Raw genomic sequence first — 21,064 nt, 5'->3', positions numbered from 1 at the left:
TGAATGGGCAGGACTTTCTGTCTTGCAGGAACGAAGCCAGATCTGATTAGTGCTTATTCCTGTGCCCTTCTACCCAAGGAGGTGGATAGTACCAGCCAGCCTCTTAATGGAGGGAGCCTTGTGGGAGGAAAGGATGCCCCAGGACTAGTCTTTCACTGACTAGGAAATGGAAGCTTTCAGACAGGAGGGATCACAGACATTTCTGACCTGCTTCCCACAGTAGACAGATGCATGCCTCCAGTACAAAGCTGACTGCATGCCTATAGTCCCCAGCTACCTGAAACTCCCATCTCAGAACAAAATTAAAAACAGACACATCTCCAGTGTCTACATTTAATTGTACATAAAACTTTATCCGTGCAATAAAAGGCATCCTTCTTCCTTGGTCCCCAGACTGTTGCTCCAACTGTACTTAATTTGGGTTTTTCTATAGAGCTTATATATTTAAGACTAGGAATGTAGGCTAATGACAGAATGCTTGCCTAAGGTTCACTTCTTGTACTGTCACCACCAAACAGCCGCAACAGAGCAAACATGGATCTTCCCCCACCCCCCCACTTCCATTCTTTGTTAAAGTTATATACGTTAGGCATGGCTGAGATTTGCTACCATAACCATGCTTTTTTAACTGTTTGCAATTATAGATTGTCATGTGCTTGTCACAAACAATATGGAGCTCCCTCCATCCAGGACCCTGAATAGCATATGTGTAACTGAGTGCACCAACGCCAGAAAATAAGCATTCTCTATTTATTTTCTGAAGTGTTTAGAATCCTATGTGGCTACCTTGAGTGATGTCTGTAATGAAATAGGAGTAGAAGGTGTTGTGATTATCTGATAGTGGTCTGATTCTTTTTTTTTTTTAATGCAAAGCTATCTATACTACAGGATTTGGTAAAATGACATCTACATTTAATTATGTTTATAGTTTCCTTTCCTTTACCTCAAGTACTAATTTTCCTCTCAAAGCCTGGGCCCTCTGCCCTCCATTGCCTCCCCTCCCATCTGTACCAATATTGGATTTAGCGGTCTCTAATATGATTAAGCTGTCAGATTATTTCACTAGGTTTTACTAAATGCATAAACCTTGCAGAAAAATGCGCTATAGAAAACCGTGCCTAGTAAGACACAGTTACCAGTTCAGTAGTTAAATCTGATACTAACAGAAAAAGATGTGCTAACGTCTTTGCCTTCTTTTGACAGTTCTTGTTGACAAAGACCAGAGTCCAAAGTGGAAACCAGCCAATTTAAATGAAGTTACTGATGAAGATTTGAATAGTTATTTTAAATCTCTGGGAAGCAGTGATTTGAAATTCTGAGGCCCATATTCATCCAGCCTGCAAACAGGAAATAGTTTTCTGACTTCTAAATTATTGAAAATGAAATGAAAAGACTAACATTTTATGATACGATGGTCACCTGAAGTTTAAACACCAGTGTTTGTGTTTCATGAGACAACAGTTAGCTCAAACACTAATGTTTATAGAACTTTACTCCATAGCCGTACTTGTTGTCATCTATGGCTATTGGAAGTGGCCATGGATAGTTTAAAAGAAAATGGCCCCCATAGGGAGTGGCACTATTAGGAGGTGTGGCCTTGTTGGAGGAAGTGTGGGTGGGCTTTGAGGTCTCCTAGGCTCATGCTAAGCTCAGTGAAACACATTTGCATCTGCTACCTGGGATCAAGATGTGGAACTCTAAGCTCCTTCTCCAGCACCATGTCTGCCTTGCTTCCCACCATTATGATAATGGACTAAACCTCTGAACTGTAAACCAGCTCCAATTAAATGTTTTCCTTTATAAGAGTTGCTATAGTCCAAGTGTCTCTTCACAGGAATAGAAACATTAAGACACCATGATGAATACTGTATGGCCTTCAAAGCCTTAAGTGTCTACTGTGATCTTCAGAAATGGTTTGCTGGGTCCTGGTTCAAAAGATGGGAAATTCTCAAGAGCTCCAGAGAGTCTTGAGTTATTATCTCTCATTAAAATAGTGACTTTAGCTTCCAGTGGCAGTTTATATGTTAATCAAATTATGTATAGTTTATCAAAAATAAAGACACTGAAATTTGGAGGGGGTATGTTAATTTTTTATAAACATTTCTTTAAAAAATGTGAGTGAATTTAAAAGAACACTGTAGCAGAAGAGTTACTTTGTAAACAGGAAAAACTTTATTCGAAAAGAAAAAGATTGCATAAAGTTCCAACTCCAGAACACTACTAACTCAGCCTTCCCTGGGTCATCAGAACATACCTCCCCAGCAGAAATGAAAGCATTTTTCTTGTTATGTGCAGTATTTGCTAACCTGGGAAAAATAAGGAATTAAACTCATCTCTAAGAAAGACACGGCCTTGCTTTTTATAAGATACATCAAACCTTTATATGAAAAGTTAGAAGCAATTTAAAATAGAAACATCTTTAGTAATTGGAAGTCAGCAGAATTTTTCAAATATTTTTTGTGTATGCATATTTTGCCTGCAGAGCCATAAGAAATGGCTGGATCCCTGGATCTGGAGTTAAAGACAATTATGAGCTACCATGTGGGTGCTGGGAACTGAACCCTGGTCCTCTGGAAGAGCAGCCAGTGCTCTAAACTACTGAGCCAGCTCTCTAACCCCTGACAGGTTTAAGTCAGAATAATTTTATATTAGAATCAGCTAATCATTTATTTTGTATCTTGTTATAATTTCTCCTCCATCCGAGGCTCCTGAAAAAACTAGGAGAATGTGAGGTAAGAACAAAACCAACACAACTGACAAGAGCATTGGGCTCAAGTTGGACTTGCATTGGGCTCACATTGGGCCCAATGTCTGCCATGTTCCCACGGAGGAGGAGGCTCCAGCCACAGGGTATTGCTTTACATTTTCTCAGCTCTTAATCTATTTAACATGCAGGACTTTCCATCCTGACAGTTCAGAACACAGAACATGTCTGAACTAGTACCATGGTATTGACCATGTTTTACATTTATGTTCTTAAAGCTCCTAAATTAGACCTTAGTAACCCAAGAGCTTGCCTGTGTAATGTACTTTCATTCACTTGGTGCGTGTTAGCAATACAGAATAGAATAGAAGTCTTTATGTGCAACATCAGTGGACCACATCAACAAGTATTTGCTTCAATTAAGTAAGTACTGACAGCTAATTGCAATTGGACTTTTATTATAGTTACAAAGAAAACATTTTCACAAAAATATTTGGGGAAATATATATCACTTCAGAGTTAACTCCTACAGTGAGGGGAATTTGCTAACAAAACTTGGGTTTGTGAGTAAAGTAGCAGCTAATTCTTTAGAGCTAGCTTTTGTGGCTCCTAGGAAAAAACACATGGCTTGCTGGGTCATTTCACATAGATACTATATTTGTATAGACATTACATATGCATTACTGTTTCTTGACATCATTTATACATGTCTAGCTTCTGATTTCTAAAATAATAAAATGTAGAACGTACTGTCCCATCTCACCAAATGCCAATGGTAATTAATAGTATGTGCATATCATGTTATTTCTGTGCATTTATTTTTGGTGCTTATGAGACAGTTTAGTACAAATTCCTTTGGGCTTAAGATAATCATGTTTTTCCCCTTGAAAATTGTGCTTTAAGTGATAATAAACAACTGATAAGGCAACTAAGATGGGAGAATTGTAGGATCAAAGGCAACAGTACCAAAGAGACAACAGGGGGGTAGTGAAAAATACTGTGGCATTTTGAGAGTTTTAGTAAGGAAAGAATTGGCACATTTGTTTCCCTCACTGATGTGTTTCTGCAGTTGCCACTGGGAGGCCGCATGCTGGTGGCAGTCCCTCTGCCCTTGCACTGATGTCCCACATGTCCCTGTCCAGTAGCTAATGAGTCATCCATCTTTCTGAGTCCCTCATCCTCCTCAGTCATCTCCTCCTCAATGAAAGACCTCAAAGAGGATTAGATGTTTTCGTATAAAGGCATGAATAAGGCAGATTCTTTATCAGAGATGTCTCATGAAGTCCAAACTATATCCTGATAACTATCCAGTGTGGTATTACGTTTGTTCAACTCTTTCTTGTTCCTTGTTCATGGGCTGACATACAAAGCCTGACTCAGGGTAAGAGCACAGAGCTTGCTCCATGTTAACCCTTTCATTATAGTTCCTGAAAGGGTGTATCAGCAGGCAGCAGACCTCTACCTAGATGTGGACCTGGCAGACACCCCTGTTCTACCCTTGGGGAATCAACATGGGACAAAGAAGAAACCTGAAGTTGAAATACTCACATATAACCAAACCCTCTTGCCATTATCCCTGTGTAGATTGTGCCATGTTCTGAACAACATACATACTATTTTATATATTTAATTATATATTTTAAATAACAAAAATTCTTGCAATAGCTGTCCTCATATGAAAAACAAATGAGTGAAAAACTCATGACCTAGACTTTTGCCTGAATCATCAGTACAGACATTGGAAACTATGCTGCTTCATGAACTAGAGGTTGTACTTATGGAAAGTGCTCTACATTGGGACTTATGTGCAGTGTGCTGTAGAATCAGAGTGGTTGCTTGTAGCTCTGTGAGCTGTTGGACTACAAGTGCAGTGGAGTGCTGTGATTCCCAGGGCTTAGTGAAATTAGCAGAATGGTAGATCAGGTGTCTGAAAGCAAATTGAAAGATGGCCTGTCACTCACTATAATGACCCCTTTAATGCTGAAACTTGGAGGATTCACACTATTTGGCTTGTATTTCAACATATTAATGTTAAAACTAGAGGCAGCGTTTCTCACTATTGACAGTCAAGTACCTGTTTATCTCATTAGCAATACCAAAAGCCTTTCTCCAATGGTTTTGGATTTCAAGTATGTTGATAAACAGTGTCACTGAAGGGCTGGTGCAGATGGGCCTGTTTTCCTGTCTAGTTAAACTCAGTGTTTAGCACAGCTTGGTGACAGTTCTAGACACTCAGCTCCATTCTGCTACTGACTTTGTACTAAGCCTTATCTTACTGTTGAGCTTTATATGGTTGAGTTCTTTAAAAATAAAAAAAAAAAAAGTGTGTACTTACGATAGAAAACTCTCTATAATATATGGTTAAGAGTACCTTGGGACTGCTAAATCTCACACAGGTGCTCCATTCAGGAGGAGACTAATGGCTAAAAGTGCCCTATAAGCACGAGTGACATCTAAATCCCACATAGGTTGTCCCCTTGGGAGGAGTGTTCTATTGCGCTCTGTAATGCAGGAAAATTACAGCTCCCTGAATGTCTGTTCCTACATCCCTGTACCAGCACTGCAGGGAGGCTTTACCCATGGTTAGCCATGACACTAGGCTCAGATTTTCACCCTGCAGACTAGACTTCTGTCATTTTTAAGACTTACTGGATAAAAGGTACTGAAGAACTTATTTCAATGTCATAAAGTAATGTCATGACTTCTATAAATTATCCTTTACAGATGGCTGTAATGTGCAAAGTTTAAATCATCCAGTAACAGCTGTGACATGACCCTGAGGCTCAGTGTGATAGTTATCCTTTTCAATTACAAATTCAGCTTCCTCCAAAGAGCAACAACCTTCAAGGAGACCCTCTTCCCTGATGGTTTTCTAATTGTAGGTTAGAGGCAGCAGGAAGTGAGTGGGCAGTCCCTGATTCAAATGGTGTTGACAATCTGACAGGCTGTGGGTCACTATGGCTGGAGATCCATTCCTTTTCAAAGCATTTTAAGGAAACTCATGTTCTGGGCTTATTTTTGGTGTAGAATAACAGAAATAGTTATTTTAAAGTCAGTCCCTTAAAATAACCATTTGGAACTTGGGCACTTTTGATTCAACATTTTCTTTGGTGATGCCATTACTGTTTGAGGAAGAGCATGCTATGACAGACAGCTGGTTGCTGGGTGCCACAAGACCTCTGCCTATCCATTCTGTGACCCAAATTTGAGATCAAGCAGATATGCATGGATGTTAACATAGGACTGCTTAAAATTATATTCCATCATAAGTGTCCTACACTAATATTATCATAGACATGGTTTTACATCCAGTTGGAGTTTTCAAACTTATTTCATGTATTTAAGCTAGCACCAACTACATTCAGAGCACAGCAAAGTGGCATCATCCAATAGTGGTGTCAGAGCCCTCACTCTCGATGTATGGGATGTTGTAGTACTTGATGTTTTCGCATGCCCACTGCTGCAAGGCATCCTGCACGATTTCCTTGGCCAGACGCTCTGCAAATTCAAGGACCACAGGACTGGCCTCTGGGAGTTTCTTCGCTTCCTCTTGGTCTCCAGGTTTACCTGGAGAAGGGGTCCTATGTTGACAGCTATCATCTGGCATAAAGGTTTCTTCACTCTCATGTAGCTTGTCTAATGTGTTAGGAAAAGGGAATGTTTGCTTTGATTTCATGCAGCCCATGATGAAGAGCTTTGGTAGAGTGGAGGCAAGCTGTGTTAATTAAGACGGTTTCAACAGCATCTTTGGAAAACAATGCAGGATTGTTCACACGATGTTGACCGGGCTTCCTCTCAGGCCACTGTGGTAGCCACTGGTCCCTTTTAGTATTCTTCACGTCTTATGTTTACCTGCCAAGAGAAGGGAGTTTTCACTGTGAAATTTTGATGATGTGGTGATGTGGAAGCCCTAGGTTCCTTGAAAGAAAAGTGGGGTTCCCAACAAACAACCATATCAGCCAAAGCTGGAGAAATCACCCAGTGGGGATGACAGGACATTCATCAAACACTGCTTTGAGCTCTTGAAAATTTTATAAAAGTAAATGGAGTAAAACTTTATACTAACAAGTGATCATTCTTGAACTGAATTCCAACCATGTTTTTCTTTATTCCTTCACAATTCCATACACAGATATATAGCATACTTTGCTCATAGTCTCCCTATTATCCGCTTACTCCTCACTCATACCATCAAACCACAAGATCCCCCCAAGTCACCCTCTTTCTGTGTTTTCTGCTGCTGTTTATCTATTCTTCCCTCTCTCCCTCTGCTGTTTCCCTCCATGGTGGGTGGGTGTCCCATAGCATTTAATTTGGCAGTTTTAAAGTCAATCCTTTAAAAAAATTGAAATTTGGGCACTTTTATTCATCAGCATTTTACTTGGCAGTGCCATCTTTGGGCAGCAAATGCACCCCTGTATAAATGAGCATTCCCGCCATGAGCCTTGCTGTCTAGGAACCCAGTGCTTCAAACACTTGAAAATGGCAAGGTCTTCCTCCGGTTGGAGTATGGATGTTAGCAGTGTGCACAGAAAATATCCCACATAATCCCAGCTTTTCTGTACACGTGTCTGCCATTTCTTCATCCCCCACTGCCACATGCCCAAAGCTGTGCCGGCTTTGGCCATCACTACTGCTTCCAAAAGGTCAAAAAACAAAAACAGAACAAAACAAAAGAAAAATGTGTTTCTATAATGAAAGTTTTCCAGCACAGGACTCATTTGTTTATGTATAGTGTGGGGATGGTTTTTGCTAACAATAGTGAGACTGGATAGTTAGGACAGATGGTGCCCACAAAGTCTAAAATGAATGCTTTTTGGTCCTTGGCAGGAAGTGTTTGCTGATTTCTGATACTCACTATTAGGAAAGATGAAGCAAAGTGTGCTCCTGCCACCAACCCATGAGTCCACACATCTGAGGCCGATGTTCAAATAAGACTTTGTACCCTGGCCAGATATTTACAACTTAGGGTGGGAAGAGAATGATGCCCTTCATATCTGTGTGTGCTCTGGATAGCACAGACATCCAGAAGCCACCTGGTTTGTTTTTTTCTTCTGAATGAAATACTCCCTATGAAATTATTTTAAAGTAAATGTTTCTTATATCAAATTTTCCCCATCCTACTCTTACTGGTGTTTAAACGTGAAGTAGGCTGTGCTCTGTGGCATGCATTTGCATCTTAAATGAGTGTTGTTGAATGCATTGTCTTAAGATGGGACTTTAGGGTTTATATAAGTGACTACATTAGGGAGATGCAGCCACATGGCAGCACAGATGAAGTCAACAATTCCTGTCCACAGTACCCGATTTGATCTTAGAAGGAACCCTAAAATGTCATAAATGAAGGATATTGTTTCTGAGACAACTGATCCCTGGAAGTAAAAGCTACTGTATGTCTACTCACTCTTAATAGTTTGTAGGATTTGAAAAGGACATTCAATAAAGAGACAGAAGCATTGAAGAGACCCAAACTAAAATGAAGACAGAATGGTTTAAGTAGAAGGTAGAGTATCAGGTCTTGAAGGCAAAGGAATTAGACCACAGAAGCAAAGAACATGAAAAAAATTAAACACAGGAAAAGAACATGCAGGAACTGTGGGATACCATGATAAGACAGCATCTTCTAATTAAAGGCATAGATGAGAAAGAAAAAATCCTAAGTCATGGCATAGACCAAATCTTAAGCAAGAATATAAAAACAGACTTCCTCAAACCAAGAAAAGATATGCAGATACAAGAAGCATACAGAACATCAATGAGACAAGACCAGAAAAGAAACTACTCATGAGATATCACACTTAAAACACTAAAATATACATAAGGAGAAGTGCTGAAAGCTACAAGAGAAAAAGCACATGTCACAGAAAGACAAACCACCCAGAATAACAGCTAATTTCTCATTGGAAACTTTGTAAGCTAGGGGAGCCTGAAGCAATGTATTCTAAGTTCTAAAAGACGATGATGGCCAACCTTCAACATTGTACCTAGGAAAGCTATTTAACATAATGGTAGGAGAAAAAAAATAACTTTTCGTGATATAAACAGTCAAAATACTTTCATGTCTACCAAAATGATCCTATAGAATACTGGAAGCAGTACTTCAGATTGAAGAGAGGAATACACATGGCCAAGAGCCTCTAAGAAGAGAACAAATGAAGCTATAATTAAACACAAAGCATGACTAAGAAACAGCAAAAAAGCCGACAAAATTACTGCAGCATACACACCTTTGAATAATAACTTCAAAAACTAATGGACTAAATTCTCCAATCAAAAGACATAGGCAAGGTGAGTGGATTGAGAAACAAAATTCTTCTTTTTGTTATCTACAGGAAACTTGCTTTTAGGCACCACTTTAAATTGAAAGGATGAAAAAAGTATTCCAAGAAAATAGGACTGAAAGGAAGCATGAGTTGCCAACTAAATATCTGACAAAATTAAACTTCAAACTAAAGTTAAATAGAAGAGACAAAGAAGGGCACTTCATTCCTAATCAAGGCAATAATTAACCAAGATAATATTACAATACTTAACATACATGTACCAAACTCTGGTGCACCCAATTTCATAAAAAAATATACCACTGAAATTAAAGATAGATTAATACCACCAACACAATAACAGTAGATAATTTCAATAATTCACTTTCTCCAATAGATGTCTGGACAAAAATGAGGAAACCTTGGACATTTTACATCAAAAGGACCTAATAGATATCTACAGAATATTCCACCCAAACACCAAAGAATATATGTTCTATTGAACAGCCCATGGAAGCTTCTCTAAAATAGACCACATCCTAGGATGCAAAACAAATCTTAAATTCAGAAAAAAATTGAGATAATTTGATGTGTTCTATTTGGCTGTTATGCAATGAAACTTAAAACTGAGAGCAAGCAAATTTCTATTATGTGCAAAATTCATGAAGATCAAACAACTCATTAGTGGACAATGAACTTTCCAAAAAAGAAATCAAGATAATTTTTTCAAAGTTTATATAATTAAATGAAAACACAACAATACCTTTGGGATGCATCAAAACATCAGTTCTTGAAGGTACCGTCATAGCTCTATGTACCTACATTCTAAACAAGACAAAACCAGAAGGAGCACAAATAAATGACAATGATACAACTCAAGAATTTAGAAAAATAAAAGACAAACCCAAATCCAGTAGACAGCAGGAAATAAAAAAGCAAAAATTAATGAGATAACAATATAAAGAATTGATGAGTCTAAGAGCTGGTTCTTTGAAATGATAAACAAGATTGACATATTCTTGGCCCAGCTTACCAAAAGAAAGAAGGAGAGGCTCCAAACTAACAAATGAACAATTAAACATTGACAACAGACACTAAAAAATTCAGAATATTATAAGGGAATACTTTTAAAACCTGCACTCCATCAAGTTGGAATTCTAGAAGCATTGAAATACCAAAGTTAAACCAAGAAGAGATTAATAACCCAAACACAACAAATGAGTAGACTGAGACAGTAATAATAAGCCTCTGACCAAAAACAAAAAACAAGCATAGGCCAAAAGAATTAAAAACAGCTATCTCTCCAACTTTGACTTTCAAAGATCTACAGCCATTATTTAAATTTTAAAAAGAAACTTTCTAGAAACAACAATTCATGGAAGTGATAGGATACAAAATCAACTTAGAAAAAACTGTAACACCTTTATCTACTCCTCCAACAAATACGCCAAGAAAGAGATCATGGGAACACTCTGATTTATAATAGCCTCAAAGACAAGTATTTTGGTTAAAACTAACCAAGGAGGTAAAGTACCTCTACAATGAAAACTTCAAATCACTGAAGACATTAGAAAATGGAAGGATCTCATATTCATGGATTATTAGGATTAATGTGAAAATGACCATCTATAGATTCAATGCAATCCCAGTCAAAATACATGTAACAGTCTTCACAGAAATAAAAAGCATCCAAAAATTTATACAGAATCAGGGAAGACCCCAGATAGCCAAAGCGATCCTGACCAAAACTAATAGTGCTAGAGGGATTTACCATTCCAGATTTCAAGATATATTATAGAGCTATAGTAATAAAAACAGCATGGCAGTGGTGGCACATGCCTTTTATCCCTGCACTTGGGAGGCAGAGGTAGGCAGATCTCTGAGTTTGAGACCAGCCTAGTCTACAAGAGCTAGTTCCAGGACAGGCCCCAAAGTTACACAGGGAAGCCCTGTCTCAAAAAGCAATAAAACAAAACAAAAACCAGCATGGTACTAGCACAAAAACATACATTTAGATCAGTGTAGAAAATAGAAGACCCAAATATGGGTATATATACCTATAGCCATCTGATCATTGACAAAGAGGCCAAAAACATACACTGGAGAAAAGGCAGAAGCATCAATAAACAAGACCAGTATCTATCACTCGCATAAAAATTAGCTTCAAGTGGATCAAGTATCCCAGTTTGAAACCTGAAATGCTAAAATCTGTTAGAAGAAAACCTAGGCATTATCATGCAAGATATAAGTGTAGAAAAGGACTTTCTGAGTAGGGCTCCATTTGCCCAGGAATTAAGGTAATCAGTTGACAAGCAGGACCTCATAAAACTAAAGAGCTCTGCACAGCTAAGGAAACAGACGAGTGAAGAGGAAGGCCATAGAGTAGGAGCAAATCTTTGTCAGCTACACATCTGACAGGGTTAATAGCAGAACACAGAAGTAAAAGGAAGGAAGGAAGGAAGGAAGGAAGGAAGGAAGGAAGGAAGGAAGGAAGGAAGGAAGGAAGAGATAGAAGAGGAAAGAACAAGTGACCCATTTTAAAGAATGGGCCTGGGACTTGGAAAGAAAGAAAGAAAGAAAGAAAGAAAGAAAGAAAGAAAGAAAGAAAGAAAGAAAGAAAGAAAGAAAGGGAAAGGAAAGGAAACTAGAGAGAAAATAAAAATAACAAGAACGAGGTTTGGCCAAGGTCTTAAAGAACTAGATGGTATGTGGCTTAGACTTCTGAGCCATCACTCTAAATAATTTTGCCCATTCCCCCAATACCATATTGATATTTAATCCTCACATGACAGTATTTAAAGTGGGAACTCTGGGAAATAGTATTAGCGTAATACTGACGTTATAAAAAAAAAAAAAAACAACTCCAAATCCCTGCGCTTCAGTGTCAGGATGCATCACCTATGGATCAGGGCTCTTTGATTCCAGACTTTGAATCTGCTGGTGTCTGGGCTGAACTGGACTTTCCAGCACATGACCATAAGAAGTGTGTTCCTGTTGTTTGTAACCAGCCCATGGTATTTCATTGAAGCAGTCTGAACAGACTGAAACACACATACAACATATGTTGCAAGTACTCACTTCTGTGATCATAGCACAGAAACAGCCGCAGACAACACATAAATAAGTGAGAAAGTCACATTCCAGGAAGACATTCAATTCTAAAAAAAAAGGCAGTCAAGCATGGGCATGGGCAAAACAGAAGTATTCTCACTTACAGAATAAAATTTGCCATTAAAACAAAAATGACAGCCGGGCGTTGGTGGTGCACGCCTTTAATCCCAGCACTCGGGAGGCAGAGGCAGGTGGATCTCTGTGAGTTCATGACCAGCCTGGTCTCCAGGGCGAGTGCCAGGATAGGCTCCAAAGCTACACAGAGAAACCCTGTCTCGACAAACCAAAAAACAAAACAAAACAACAACAACAACAAAAAAAAAAAACAGATGATATAATCCAAAGTATTCACAATATGCAACATCCTGTTTAAACAAACAAAAAAGATTACAAGTCATGCAGAGAAATGAGAATGACCTAAGTCAAGCAAAAAGATAGCTATTTGTCCTAGTAAGGGTCATTATTGCTATGATGAAACACCATGATCAAAAGTTAAGTTGGGGAGGAAAGGGTTTATTGGGCTTACACTTCCACATTGTAGTTCATCATTGAGGTCTGGACAGGAACTCAAACAGGGCAGGAACCTGGAGGCAGGAGCTGATGCAGAAGCCATGGCCACCAGCCCAGGGATGGCACCTTCCACAGTAGCCTGTCCCCTCCCCCACCAATCACTAATTTAGAAAATGCCCTATGGGATTACCTACAGTCAGATCGTATGGAAGGATTTTCTCTGTTGAAGTTCCCCTCCTTGAAAATGACTTTAGGTTGTGTCAAGTTGACATACAACTATCCAGCACACTGCTAGACCCCCAAATTACCCAGTATTTGATAATTAACAGAATTTAATAGAACTTATTCAAACTTACAAATAATTATATTCAAGGATGTAAAGGAAAAATGATTATGACGATTAAACAATCTCATCAGCAAAATTGACATTGTACAGTTAAAAGAAAATATAAATGCAGGAACAAAGTGGTTTAACATCTAAAATAAGTTATTCATTGAGTTACTTAAATCTAAAAAAATAAGAGGGAAAAATTTAAAAATCAAAAATCATTCAATATCCAGGCTGTGAAGAATGACATGCCTTAGACTCAGAAGGCAGGCAAGGGGGAGCATAGAAGACAAAAAAAGAATACTATAAATGAAAGTGAGCCAGGCCTTGCACTTTCAGCTACTCAGGAGGCAGTGCAAAGATGATGCTAGGTTTTCCCCCTGCCTAGGAAGCTTACACCTTGTCTTTAAAAGGTCATATAAAATGAAAAGGGCTGGAGGTACAGCTCTGTGGTAGTTTTGACTAATATATGAGCAGTTCAACCTCCAGCACCACAAATTCAAAAGGACAGTTAGAACACAGAGAGGAGAGATGATAACCTTCCATATAAAAACACCACTAAGAAGAAAATAGACAATTACAAATTAGAGAGTTAGTCAAAAATAAAATTCAAGGAAACAAGGCCTTCTGAACACTGCATGACTGAGTGACACACATATGAACTCTCAGAGACTGAGGCAGCATGCACAGGCCCACACAGATCTGTACCACATGGGATCCCAGCACTGAAAGAAGAGGACACAAACCCCATCCCAGACCCAGAAGCTCCAATTGATAACCACTCACAAATGAAAAACTAGTATTCTCCAAATAAATGGATGACAAATTAAGCAAATATAGTCAACTGATTTGAAGTCAAGGCAGAAAGTGGAGGAAGCAGTCTCCCACTTTTGGTCTGAGAAGTGAATGTACACATGCAAAGAAACACAATAAGACGAACTCACATAGTTTATAGACTCACAACCTAACACTTCTATAGCACAACACACAGAGAGACACACTAAACAAACAACAAAAAGACCAATATATAACTTCAGGTTTGGTGGTGACCATTTTAGGTATAACACCAAAAGCATCACCCATAAAAAGATGGTTTGGTCTCAACAGAATTAAAAGCTCTGCTCTTAATGAGAAGACCAAGTACTGACTTGGAGAAAACACCATAAAAGCTTTGATAAAAACTATAAGCCCGGGGCTGGAGAGATGGCTCAGAGGTTAAGAGCACTGACTGCTCTTCCAGTAGTCCGGAGTTCAATTCCCAGCAACCACACGGTGGCTCAATCATCTATAATAGGATCTTTTAACGTCTTCTGGGATGCAAGTATACATGCAGAACACTCATGCATAAAATACAATTTTTTAAAAAAAACTATAATCCAAATATACAAAGAACTCTAAAAACTCAATAATAAAACTGAAGAATCTGATTAAAAATGTGCAGAATATCACCTCAATGAGGAAGACACAGAAAGCAGCTAAGCATTTAAAGAAATCACCATCAATGTATGGCACGAGGAAATTGCATGTTACAACTGCATGGAGATACAGCATAACCCGATAGAATAGTAAACAGTCCAAACAGCACCAAATGCAGAGCATTGTGGAACAGAATCCTGTGCTTTGCAGGTGATAAAACAAAGTGATGTGGTCCCTTTGGACAACAGTCCCTCACCTCCTCACATACTGAACATACTCTTTCAACACGATCCAGCAATCCCACTGGTTGGCATTCACCCAAATGGAAATGTAGGCCCATGTAAAATTCTACAGTCCAGTGTCCTTTTCATAACTTCTACAACTTGGAAACAACCAGGACAGCTTCCAGTTGATGAATGAATACACATCTAGGTAATGGGATAGTATTCAGCGTTAAAAAGAAATGAGTTATCAAGTCAGCCTGAAAGGACTATGTACTATATGACTCCAACTCTATGACATCTTAGAAAAGGCAAAGCTATGGAGAAAATAAAAAGGCAGGCTTACAGGAATTATGGAGGTGGGTAGTAGGATGGACAGGTGAACACATGATATTCAAGGCAGTGAAAGCATTTTATATGTTGCTATAATGATTGGTATACGTGATTATTATACACGTGTCAAAAACCATGAATTATATAAAGGCAAGAGTGAACCCTAATATAAAGTGTGGACTTTAGGTGGTCCTGATGTAGCAAAACAGTTGCATCTTGTGAAACACATGTGTCACTCCATGTCACCCATAGTTTGGGAAGTAAATGAATGTAGTCATGATGTCTGAGGACTCTGTACCTCCTGCTTAATTATTCCGTGAACCTAAAACTCATCCTGAAGTGTCTTTCAGAAAAAATACTAACTATAACCTGTCTATAAGAGGTGCAGTTTAAACATAAATTCATATGTGACTGATAGTTTGAAAATACAGGAAACTTGGAAGAACTAGAAGGAGAAATAAGCTACAGTGGGGAGATTTATATTGCTTAAGAAGGAATGGATTATCAAGAGACAAAATGAAGAATCTACATTTTAAACACAGTCCAGACTGAGTCAGTCATCACTGAACTGAGACTTAACAATGAGGACATTCCTGTCATGAGCTGAAGGGAAACTCACCATAGAGGACTGAGTATGGGAGAGTCTAACAGATTTCAGGGCTTGAAATTCCACAGAATATATTTGCCAGTTGCCCTGCTATTAACATTTTAAAAATAATAAAATATCCAGAAAAGTCCCAAATATTTGGAATGTAATCATTGTTAAGTCAAGTTAAGACTGTAAAGGAATTAAATATATTTTCAGCTTTTTCTGAAATGAATCTTTAAATGTAAAAGAAATTATGTAGATTTGAATCCTGTAACAACAAAGTTTAAATTAGTCATCCAATTTTCACCTTAAATTAAAAAATAAAAATTAATTCCAAGAAGGACAGAATGATAGAGAAAAGGGCAGAAATCAATAGCCAAAGCAACCGTGCTGTTTGTTTAAAGTGACATAATAAAACCGAGCACAGTGACAGGTGCCTAAAATTCATGGCTCAGGAAACAAAGCAGGATCCAGAAGTTGGAAGCTGTTATGGGCTACACTCAAGGAAAAGTTATCTTAAAAACAATAATTATAAAAAAACAACAACACAGAACTCAGCCATGCGTGGTGGTGCATGCCTTTAATTGCAGCACTTGGGAGGCAGAGGTAGTCGAATCTCTGTGAGTTCAAGGCCAGCCTGGTCTACAAAGCAAGTTCCAGAACAGTCAGGGCAGTTACACAGAGAAACTCTGTCTTGAAAAACAATAAAAAAGAAACCACAACTCAAATGCGTCAGGTAGATAAACAGGCCTAGAGTAGCTGAAAGCCCACCTTAAACTCAAGTTTGGGTTTATTAAGTGGCTTGTTTCACAACACAGTCACAGGTTTCTATGAAGTTATCTGCTTCACATTCTGGCTTTAAAATGGGCTCTGCCAGGCTGGAGAGATGGCTCAGCCGTTAAAGGCTAGTCTCACAACCAAAACTATAAAATGGGCTCTGCCTTGAATTAGTGCAAATCTACACACACTCTCTCTCACACACAGGTCTTGTACACCTGTATTTATGCAGTATCAGTTTCAATGTAGATATACTTAATAAAATGCTAATTCATTAAAAAGCATACTTATGGAGATAGCTCAGAAAAGTGCTTGCCATGCAAGCCCAAGGATCTGAGTTCAACTCCCAGTACCACATACTTAACAAAGGAGGGAAAGATAAAGGTGCATCTAGAACCCTGGCACTGGGGTGGCAGGGACAGGAAAGTTTCTGGGGCTTGCTGGGCAGTCAGTCTAGTTGAACCAGTGAGCTCCTGGCTCAGTGAGAAACTGTCTCAAAAAATAAGATGGGAAATGACTGGAGAAGAGATACAGTTTCTATCTCTAGCACACGAACGCATGCGCGCGCGCGCGCGCGCGCACACACACACACACACACACACACACACACACACTACTCTTCCCCCCAAGACAGAGGAATGCAAAATACCTTTTATTTTTTTAAAAAAAAATATGTCACTGAGTTTGTAATAGCGTATTTGTCATTATTTGTCCTCTAAAAATGTACCCCAAAATTCCATTGTCTTTTTTTGGTAAGGACCCATGAAAACTGAGTATTAAATGGTGTCTTCGTTCTGGAAATACATTGAGAATCACTCACTTGGACTATGAATTTACAAGAGAATCAAATGGCATGGTTAAACAAGCCGACTCCACTTAATGTTCCTTCTCACCAAAAAGCAAAAACTATAACGTGCATATCCAATCTTGATCTATCTAAAGGTCACCAACAGAACACTCCATAGTTTCCTCATCTGGCTCCAGGGATGCATGCAGCATGTGGCTATCCACCAACCAGCTCCTATACACTCACACTTGACGCCAGTTTCTCAATGCATGGTAGAGAAGATGGCATCGCTAAGTGCAAGGATGACGCTTGAGATTCTTGGAAGCCTGATCCTTGGGAACCAGGTGGTTTGGTTTTATGTGTAAACCAACAAGGATCTACCACAGACATGATGAAAATCAAGTGACTTCCTTTGTGTGAAGGATCTAGAACTCTTGGAACAGAGCTGTTCTATGTAACTCTCTTTCCCTTTTTGTCTGGAGTGTCTCCTAAACCAAGAAACACCCAATTATTTGTTATTTTAAGTGATTTACATATTAAGATTATAGTTATGAAAAGACTTATAATACAAGGCTGTAATTCTGGAGTTGCAAGTTAGAATTGTGATGTGTCTTTCATTGGCTGGAAACCTCTCTCACGTGTCATGCCATTCAAGCAGCATTGTCTGCCTTAGCCCTTGCAGGCTTTACCTGGCCACTTACTGATGGGGACAAATACTGAACTTCAGCCTGCCTTAGTTCCTCCAGCATTATAAATACGTTCTGGAGCAAAGTGAGACATCAATTAGTTAAGAAAGAATGATCTAGAACCTCAGATCCAATTCTAAGGGCTCATTGTATCCCATGTGTGGCTTATACATGTGATTAAGTTCATTTTCAATCCCAATGCTTTTTAGCAGTTGAATTCTCAAGTGATTCTGTAGTCACTGACATAGGGCAGGCAAAGAACTGCTTTTCTTTCCTCTAAATTCAATTTAGGCATTATGTTACACAGTGAAGCCAATTCAGATACTTTAGAACAAGTAGGAGGTGCAAATAATAGGAGGGGATTAAGTGCTGAGCATTAAATGAACTTCCAGCAGCAGTATATCTAGATCTGAACACTGAGCACAGCGCCACTCTCATGCAGAGACACCGAGAACTCAGAATTCAAATGCATTTGGACTCTAGGTCAGAGACCAAGAACTCAGAAAATTTTGCTATTTAAAGCTTAAGAATGCTTTCATGATGCCATACTCTCTACATCTTTCCTAAGGAGTTATTACATCTGCTGCCTGTGGCTGGTGGGACAGTGCTGCATGGTGGCGGGGTGGGGGTGGAGGTTCACTGAGACTTACATAAAAGCTCTGGATTTCTCACTCATGCCAGGGCATCTCCTCTTTAGTGCTGGACTGCTTTAAACAGCCATGTCCATCTCCTTCTTCTAGTCCTTCCTTAACTTGAAACACCCCATATCTACTCCTTAATCTGCATCCCAACCCTCTCCCCTACTTACACCAAAGGCTATCTTCAAGGATGGGGAAGCCCCATCTCCTTTCTACAGACTTCCCAGAATTCCTCTGACTCTTCTCTAGAATCCTCATGTGCTGGTGTTTAGACTATTGAATCTGTCTATGTTGTTAATGAAGTGAGGACCGCTGAGAACATTCCTCACGTGGAGCAGTCATTTTTCTTTTCTTTGGCGCAGGACATTTCCCTGTGTCAAAGCATGTCACAAATGTTTATTAAAGTGTGACCACCCTCCAGAAACCTGTGTGTCTTCAGTGTGTTAGATGCTGGCATAAGCAGTAGGTTTAACATTATTCTCTTTGTTCAGTCTGTTTGCATACAAAGGCTGCTGGAGAGTTGGAGAGTTGGGCCAGATTAATATTTACAATGTTCTGATGAAGATACCCCCAGAGAGGACATATGCCTCTACTTCAAAGGACTCCATGGCATCCCTGTGTCTTTGCCATCTAGCTTCATAGATCTGTTTACTTTCAGCCCCTTGTGGAAAATGTGTGATTTCTCCACTCTTCATTTTAAGAAATGAACTCTTAAAATATAGTGTTTCCATACCACATGCTAGCTAGCGTTATTTACTATTGCCAAAACTTTGAACTTATCAACATTATGTATGATACACCAATTTGGTGCATATTCTTCATTGTGTATTTGCTACGGACCTGGGGCACAAGTTAACAGACTCCTAGAATCCAAAGGCAGATGGTGTGTTATTAATTAGAGAAGGAAAGCAACTGTCTTCCTGCCTTAGGAGCATCAAGTTGAAAAGGATGGAAAGATGAGAGAGAACTAAAGGAGAAGCTGAAGGGGTAAACTGCCTATGCCTTCCCATTCCAATCACTCAGACTTGAGCATCCAAGAGAACCTGCAGTTGTGAACATTGGAATATCCCGAGAATCTCCCGAAAACCTATGGGAAGGTCTCAAAGCTACAGTCACCCACACAACTTTATCCCAGTGTTAATTTCTAATACTAAATATGGGAGAAAGTGAATTAGAATCCCAACTCCTATAGACCAGTTTGACGTAATTCTCAGGTAAAATTAAACATGTGAGTGGGCAAGGCTTGGCAGGGGCCGTGGTCTATATTTCTAGGAGCTGGAAGCTGACTGGTCACTTCAGGAATTGAACCAGTCTGTTTCCAGCAAGGCACTTGAGTAAACTTTCCTAAAATCTTACAGAAAAGACCAACAAATTACAATTCAAGGGCCAAATTCATCTGGTTCACTAATATCTACGAGGGACCAACTAGATTTCCAGCCACTATTGTGCTTGGCTTTTTCAGTACTTTGAAGCTCAACAGTCACCCTGAAAGTGGCTGGCATTGACCTTATTTTACTGATCCATAACGGAGTACGTACCAGGCTTCAAACTTCAACCTCCCAGAGCCACTTCTACCATGCCATGGGCTCCTAACTATGCATCATTTCTGCCATGCCACAGACTCCTAACCAACAGTGCAGCCTTCAGCACAAAAGGACCTGTGCTGGGCATTCTCAAATGTGAAGAATTAACACAATGAATGTCAGAATCAAAGTTGAAGTATATCTATTGAAGTGGAAATTAGAGGTTTAAAGTAATATAAACCAAAAGAGAAAGAGTTCCACTCACGAAGCACGAAGCTGCACAATAAAGATTAATAAAGTCTGCCTGACAACAAATAAAGGGTGTCTGTGACCTTTTCAGTCAAGTGATGTGTTTGTCTCGGTTTTGGTTACTCACTAAGGAAAAGTATGCGGTGTCTTCTGAGCATCTATGTGTTCTTGTATGTGCTCTTCGGGGATTAACGATTTCATCCTCCCAGCAGCCAGGAAACAGACGAAAACTCCCTTCAAACCTTTCATTTATTTACTGTCTTCTTTCTTTCTCTCTTTCTTTTCTTTATTTAGGGGAGGACGAGTGAGTGGGATGGGCTCCAGATGAAAGTTTTAGATTTCCTTTGCAAAAAAGAATTCTTGCATGTGATCTCAGAAGTTGGAAGGGTTGTTGGCTAGGGCAGGACTAATGAGGCACAGGTCTCAAGAAGCCATTGTCAGCTCAGTGTAAACATGGTCTTGCTGACAGACACAGGATGTTACCTCCAAACACAGGGAACTTCCTGACACTCAAGTGACCAATCAAACCTGGCTTCTGCCAGAAGTGGGATGAGGACAGTACATTGAAATTGACTGGAGGGCAGACCACGGAATTAAAGTACCCTTCTGTTATCCAATTATGCTCTTAAAGTTATTAAGAAAGACAGAAGAAGGTAAAATCTGAAGTCACTATTTTTTCCAGAACCATTCTGCTATACTTAAATAACATCGTTCTCCATCTATGCATACGGGATAGCTATATCAGGAACTATAAACAGATTGTCCACTCGATGCTGGACAATTTGCCATAATAGAAGTAGAGTCTTTAATCCCCTGAAGTTTTACCTAAAAATCTGCATCTGATACATACAGGCAGCAGTTTGTGTGGCTATTCACTAGTTTACAGTGTTTTATTACCTCCAGTAAAGGATGGGGAGGGGTCAGACCGGAGA

At 39.2% G+C, this 21,064-nt stretch overlaps 2 protein-coding genes across 8 annotated transcripts in view; one reads left to right on the top strand and one right to left on the bottom strand.

The window, feature by feature from the left end:
• Hibch (3-hydroxyisobutyryl-CoA hydrolase) overlaps positions 1-21,064 on the top strand; it is a 109,970-nt gene that overhangs the window by 74,246 nt on the left and 14,660 nt on the right. For 6 of the 7 annotated variants that reach the window (XM_035440942.1, XM_027396840.2, XM_027396836.2 and 3 more), the window contains one exon: positions 1,204-3,453. The exons of the other annotated variant lie outside the window; for it this stretch is intronic. In XM_035440942.1, the coding sequence (XP_035296833.1) occupies positions 1,204-1,251 (48 nt within the window). In that variant the 3' untranslated portion in view covers positions 1,252-3,453. Of the gene's footprint in view, positions 1-1,203; positions 3,454-21,064 lie in introns of those variants that run through there. 7 annotated transcript variants of the gene reach the window in all.
• On the bottom strand, positions 6,087-6,389 carry CUNH2orf88 (chromosome unknown C2orf88 homolog). The gene has a single exon (XM_035439892.1). The coding sequence runs from the start codon at positions 6,387-6,389 to the stop codon at positions 6,087-6,089; it is 303 nt and encodes a 100-aa protein (XP_035295783.1).

This window comes from Cricetulus griseus, chromosome 2, assembly GCF_003668045.3.
Source record: "Cricetulus griseus strain 17A/GY chromosome 2, alternate assembly CriGri-PICRH-1.0, whole genome shotgun sequence".
In the NCBI taxonomy this organism is placed as follows: Eukaryota; Metazoa; Chordata; class Mammalia; order Rodentia; family Cricetidae; genus Cricetulus; species Cricetulus griseus.
Note: the sequence above shows the minus strand (reverse complement) of the source record. Positions and strands in the feature narration are given on the sequence as shown.

Coding starts and splice junctions, on each gene's coding strand:
- CUNH2orf88 (XM_035439892.1), bottom strand. CDS start 6,389: ATGGGCTGCATGAAATCAAAGCAAACATTCCCTTTTCCTAACACATTA.